General features: G+C 41.4%; 1 protein-coding gene across 1 annotated transcript in view; it reads left to right on the forward strand.

Moving 5' to 3' along the window:
* Positions 1–6,606, forward strand: part of ST7 (suppression of tumorigenicity 7) — a 163,961-nt gene that overhangs the window by 105,728 nt on the left and 51,627 nt on the right. Inside the window, exons 10-11 of the mRNA XM_019654761.1 lie at positions 3,810–3,882; positions 4,616–4,751. Coding sequence (XP_019510306.1) covers positions 3,810–3,882; positions 4,616–4,751 — 209 coding nt within the window. The remainder of the gene's footprint in view (positions 1–3,809; positions 3,883–4,615; positions 4,752–6,606) is intronic.

Genomic DNA, 6,606 nt, shown 5'->3' on the forward strand with positions numbered 1-6,606 from the left:
AAACCTCAAAGTATGAAGAAGTATTTTTCTTTTGACTTGTGAGTGCTGTTTTAGTAGACATATGTAGTAGGAAATATTTGTCTTAATTGGTAACCACATGATTGACCAATTTATAATGATCTATTATAAATATCATTTTATGATAATTCTAATATTTTTTTCTGAATTTGATTTTAAGGGAGTCAGATCATGATAGAGGAGATTCTGTAATCTTTTACTCAGGAGACGGATGTGTATTTATGATTTAACTGTATTTGAGGAACTGCTATGTGATAGGCACATAGCTGACGGCCATTTTCAGTTTCTCCATATCACAAAGCACATTCTGAGCTGTAGGAAACTATTGCTGCACTTCACATCAGGTACTACAAGGCATAATTTTCTTGGCAGAATGTGTGATGAAGACTTTCATTGGTGAAAAATGGCAAAAGAAGGCCGTTTTCATTGCAGTACTATAGCAAAAGGGTGGTTGTGGTGTATGTGAGATGTGTGAGTGATGGTGTGTGTGTGTGTGTGATGTGTGGTGTGTGTGTGTGTGAGATGTGTAAGTGAGGTGGTTTGTGTGTGTGAGATATGTGATGATTTATGGAGTCACCTACTTTAATTTATTTTGTTGATATCCAGAGTGACAGAGATAAATGATCTAAGGTTTATTATTCCTGAGGTTTTATTCAGGTCATAGTTCTCTTTTCACAAAACAGGAAACAGAAGAATGGTGCTCGGTACCACAGTTGCAGAGGATGTTTTCATCCACTGTAGTGCCAGTGGGTAATGACCAGCCAACACAGTATATGTACACTTAGGTATTGTATACAGAGTGTTATAAAGTATATCTCTTTATTTAGCATTTTTTTAGCTAAGTTAAAATGTTCATTCACATTTGATTGAAATTTAAAACTAATGATGAAAATAGTGTCCTGAATTTAGTAAACTTAAGTCATCAATTAATATTTATTTAGTGCCTTATCTAATTACAGAGCTATTCTATGAGCATAAATAAGGCTCTTTTAGAAGTAGTACTGACCAGTAGATTCCTAGATTCTGACACAAAAACTTGGGTCCAACTTCTGGCTCTGTCATTTGTTAGCCGTGGGATCTTGGGCTTAGCCTCTCTGAACTCAGTTTCATCTTTCAGATGAACATAAAAATATAAGCCTTACCTGTCTTCTGTGATAAAGATCAACTGAGATAATATAGGCAAAATTCTCTAAAAATACTTGAGCACTCTATGTTTGTAAAGTATTTACATTACTGATATCTGACTTACTGGTGGCCCCTTAACTCTGGGAACTGGTTCTTAACTTCTCTGGGTCTTAACTTTTCCAACCAAGGCCTTGTAATTCTGGGGCACAAGATGGGAAACTGGTACAATACTTGTTGGTTAGATATTTTAATTGAAGCAGTTGTTTAATTCTTGCTAATAGTCTTAAATGGTTGGCTGGGCCTCTAGGAGAGTATTAAAAGCCCCAAGAGCTAGTCTGAGGCTACCATGGAAGAAGCTGACTCGGTCAACTAGCACGCTCCCTGCAAAACAGAATTCTTCTAAAGGGGAAGCATTTTAAATATTTTGTTTCAGTCTACTTTCTGATCATTCAATGGTGAAAAGATCGGGTATGTAGGAAGCTGATTCTTCCCCACTTTGCTTTGTTGGTGATTGTTTTGAGGGGAAACTTATTTCCAGATCCTCTTCTTCTTTTGACATTTCCATGGGGAAAATGTCCTGTGAGTCACTGGCCTCACCTGTTCAGAATTAACCACAAACGTCTGGTACCTGTGTACTACATGGAGGCTGTTATAAACATGTCTTATGCATGTTCTGCTATTTATTGGACCGCTTGCTAATACTTTAATAAACACACACACACACATGCACACACACATACACACATATACACACACTGGTGCCTTTTCAGGCAGAGAATACCCTTAATTCTAATGCAATATCAATGAAGAATTTAGACTCTTGGTATAAGAAAGGGCCTTAAAGTTTATCTAGGACACCTTCCCATCCTTAAGCTTGACTCTCTCCTTATTGATGATATCATGACAGTTAGTTTATTATTGGCTTCTATAGAATGTTTGTTGTGTGCCAAGCACAGTGCTAACTGAACCCCATATACCATCTCATTTATTTTCATAGCCATATGGCGAGGTGCATCATATTATTGCCCCTGCTTCATAGACAAGGGCACAGCAGGTTCGGAGAGCTAAGTAACATGTTCATGGTCACATAGCAATTAACAGCAGAGCTGTATAAGATTCTGGGTTCTCTAACCCTTGAACGTGACCTTCCGCTGGCGGCAGACCAGCCCAGGTTTGAACACGCACATGGCGGCAGGCACATTGCTTCCTAGAGCTCTCAAGGCCTTATAGACACACAGATTTCTCCAAGGTATTAGCATATGGGAAACGCTTCCTTGGCTTCTGTGTCTCTATCACAGGAAGTTGCCAGCAGCCCACCACAGGCATTTCCAGTCCCTGTGTGCTGTTTTACCCAATTATAGTCTGCTCAGGAGAAGGAAGACCAAATATAATAGCTGAGAACTGCCTTCCATAAATGTCCGGCTTAGTTCCGTCAGGCATCCATCTCATTAAGCAAAGGTACATAGGTAATATTTCAACATCCAAGGAAAAGTATTGACTCCAGAGGGCTCTGTTAGGAATACTCTCCCCTGCAAACAGGAGAAGGGAGTAAGTATCTCTGTTAAACACACAACAGGCCTGGGAAATCAAAATGGGGAAAAGCTGGAGATGGCCTCTTCTGTAGTCAGTCAGATTCTAAACACGAGGGTTTCGGAAGCGTCAGGTTGTAGCCCGCTCTAAGGAGGAAGTAGCCCTTACACTCACCATTCCAAATCACGCTGTGTTACTCTTCCTTTTGGAACTGTGTACCCAGTTCTTGAAAATCACCAGATCATTAAGATCCTAGTACCTCCAGTTGTGCTCACACAGGAGTAAACAGTAAGTATATACTCAGTGCACTCGCATGAGAGACACACAGGGAGAGACTGATGCTGAGACGAGGCAGGTTTCTCTTGGAGACACTCATTAGATTTTCATAGTTCTTTGCCCTTGAAAAGGCTGTCCTCTCCTTCACATTGAAGTCCAAGTCTTAGCCTTGTGCCTTCAAACACTTTCAGGTATCCTCAGTAACTGTTTTCTGGGTGATTTCCTTCCTTGTATTTTTGTCTAAGAAACACACATCATGAAATCTTAACAAATTTTTAAGTATACAGTTCAGTGTTGTTAAGTCTATGCCATTGTCATATACGATCTCTAGAACCTTTTCATCCTGCGAGTCTGAGACTTTCTACCAGGAACAGCATCTCCCCATTCCCCCTCCCCNGAAATTTTTGTAAGTTACGAAGAGCTCCTACGAAGATGGCTTAACCTTTCATGATATCAAGGGTATTCCTGTAATATTTAAATTTATATATTTATAGCTATTCTCTGTTTAAATAAACATGAAATACATATTTTAAAATAGAAGATGATTGCTGAAAAGTCAACCTGGTGGATTTTAAACATGAATTATTCTAAAAAATATGAATTACTTTAGTTTCACGTACCGCCCTGATACATAAGGAACAGCTGTGTACTATGTGCATTAAAATATTCTCTCTCTTTTTTTGAACTCGCGGAGTTTTTATTAAATCCACAGATATAAAAACCATATCGTGAGGGGGCATTAAAATATTTTTAATTTACGCTTTATTAGTCTTATGTGATTAAAATGCTAGTATATTAACAATCATTGCTTTTCGTTTCTGCAGACTTACAAGAATTCCTACTTTCTTTTTCTCTAACAGATATAAGCTTACCAAAGTCGGCAACAATATGCTACACCGCTGCCTTGCTCAAAGCGAGAGCTGTCTCTGACAAGTAAGTGACTCCTGCCTGTGCAGTGCTGAATGCCCGCCCCACTTCAAGAGATGTGTTGCCTCCAAGTCTCTCTGGAAGTTTCTCTTAGCCTACGACACCCTGCTTATGACGATGCATTTTCCACAATCTGCTGACTTTTTCTTTCATTACTAGAAGGCAATGTATATCCCGGGTGGATGGGTCCCTAAAGAGGGATTTGCATGAAATTCCATGCCTCTGAGGTGACTTTTTTTTTTCTTTTTTTGGCCAGAAAATAAATACCAATAGGCCTGCTTGGGACTTACACAGAATGTCTTCCTTTTACCCATTTTTTGCTCAATCCTCTTCCTTGAGCAGTCCAAGACTGGGCAGTAATCAGAGCAAACATGTAATATGGCAGAGTGGATGGTCATCTCCCACACTGCCACACCAGTTCCAAGCTAACGCCCCCCCAGGGCCCGTCTCTTTGAGTTGCCGTCTCAGTGGCACAGTTGCCCACCTGACGCAGGCAGGTGACTGTGGCATAGAGAATTCCCATAAACATCCAAGATGCCTGGCAGGTGAAAGAGAATAGATGGCTTAACCGTTTTTGAATTCACAAACGCTTACGCCTCCCCAGTACAATCCTCCTGTAGCACTGAAAAGCAGATAACAGGGCAAGAAACAGCCTCTGCTATGTCAGACAAGTTTGCTGTTAAGTGTGTGTGCACTTCAAGACCGAAGTAATTTTCTTTCATTCTTTTTTATCCTGTAGATCGCCAGTACCTACTGCAACATCCTTTCTCCCTACACAGCGACTCCAGCTTGGGAGGGCAGGGCCAGGGTTGTCACAGCTTCCCCTGTGGTGTCTGCCTGCCAAGCACAGCTCTGGAGTTAGCCCTGGGTGTGAGGTGAGAAAGAGATTGCATGGTCTGGTTTTTTCATTCACCTGGGCAGGTGTGCCACCCGCACTTTGGGCATGCACACTGCCCTGCCCCACGGCCCCAGGCCAGCTCTCCCACTGCGGAGGCTGAGAGCCTAAAGCCTCCATGGCAGCCCTGACACGGGGTTGAGCGCCTTCTTTAAAATTCTCCACCATTCTGTTTTTCAGCAAGTGCGCTCTTCTGTAACCCAGTTTTCTCTTTTTTCCTGTACTGTCTGCCCTCGTCAGTCCTACCCCACTTCTGACCTAAGCAGGTGCCCCGTAGAAAACTTAGATTAGCTCTTTAGACAGAGAGACTTGACACTGAATTTCATTCCTGCCGCCTTCAGATGCACGCACACTTTCTACTTCTGCTGGGNGAGAAATTCCTCATGCTGGAGTTGATGGTAAATACTTGTTATTGGATGAGGGATTGGCTTTCTTTCTTTTAAAAAAAAAATTGGGGAATTGGGTCAGGGGACCAGCCAATTTGTTGTTCTTCAGTCTTAGTTGTGGAGGGCGCCAGTCGCCATCTGCCTGCCCATCAGCAGCTTGTTGCCTCTAAGCTCAAGGTGCTGTGTTCAGTCTTAGTTGAGGGTGGGCATAGCCACCATCCCATGTGGGAGCCGAACCAGCAGCCTCGTTGTTAAGAGCACACGCTCTATCCACTGAGCCATCCTGGTGGCTGTTCAGCTCAAGGTGCCAAGTTCAGTCTTATCTGTGGGCGGGCATAGCCCACCACCAAACAGGCAGTCTTGTTGTTAGGAGCACGTGCTCTCATCAGCTGAGCCATCCTGCCACCTGTTGGCAGTCAGCAGCAACTCAGCTCAGGTGCAGCATTGTTGGCCCCTGGGGGAATCCAACTGGCTGCCCTGTTGCTCAGAGCTCATGCTCTTATGCTAACTCTTAACCAACTGAGCCACTCGGCTGGCCCGGGATTGGCTTTCTTTTATGAAATCACTTTCCTCTGCTGCTGTCTATTGATTAGTTATGGGACTTTCTTTTTTTTCATTCCTACTGTAATGTAATTCTTTCTAAGATGAAAACAGCTCTGCAAAGAAACTTACAGGGTATCCCAGGTGTTAAGAGTTCCTCTAACCTGGAGTGAATTTTGTAGCACTGGGAATGGTATATTTTTACCTGGTCTGAATTAAGAAGGTATTTTTATGTCATAATATAAATTTGGTTGAGTATTAAAGAAATACCATTTTGGTAAGAAATAGAATCATAATTTAAAACAATTTTTCCCAGCAGCAAGAGAAAAGCAGTTAATTACCTATAAGGGAACTCCTGTAAGACTGTCAGCTGATCTCTCAACAGAAACTTTGCAGGCCAGAAGGGATTGACATGAAATATTCAAAATGATGAAAAGTAAGGACCTACAGCCAAGATTGCTCTACCCAGCAAGGCTGTCATTTAGAATTGAAGGACAGATAAAGAGCTTCCGGGACAAGAAAAAGCCAAAGGAGTTCATCACCACCAAATCAGCATTATAGGAATGTTAAAGGGACTTCTTTAAGAAGAAGAGAAAAAAAGATAAAAAATATGAATAGCAAAATGTTAATAACTACATATCTATTAATAATTACTTTCAATGTAAATGGGTTAAATGCAACAATCAAAAGACATAGGGTAGCTGAATGAATAATAAAACAAGACCCATACATATGCTGCCTACAAGAGACCCCCTTCAGATCGAAAGACCCACATAGACTGAAAATAAAGGAATGGAAAAAAAACATTTCATGAAAATGGAAACAGAAAAAAAATTAAAAACCTGCGGTAGCAAGCAATACTTACATCAAACAAAATAGAATTTAAAAAGGGGCTATAACAGGGCCGGC

The sequence above is a fragment of the Hipposideros armiger genome, unplaced genomic scaffold (assembly GCF_001890085.2).
Source record: "Hipposideros armiger isolate ML-2016 unplaced genomic scaffold, ASM189008v1 scaffold_230, whole genome shotgun sequence".
Lineage (NCBI taxonomy): Eukaryota > Metazoa > Chordata > Mammalia > Chiroptera > Hipposideridae > Hipposideros > Hipposideros armiger.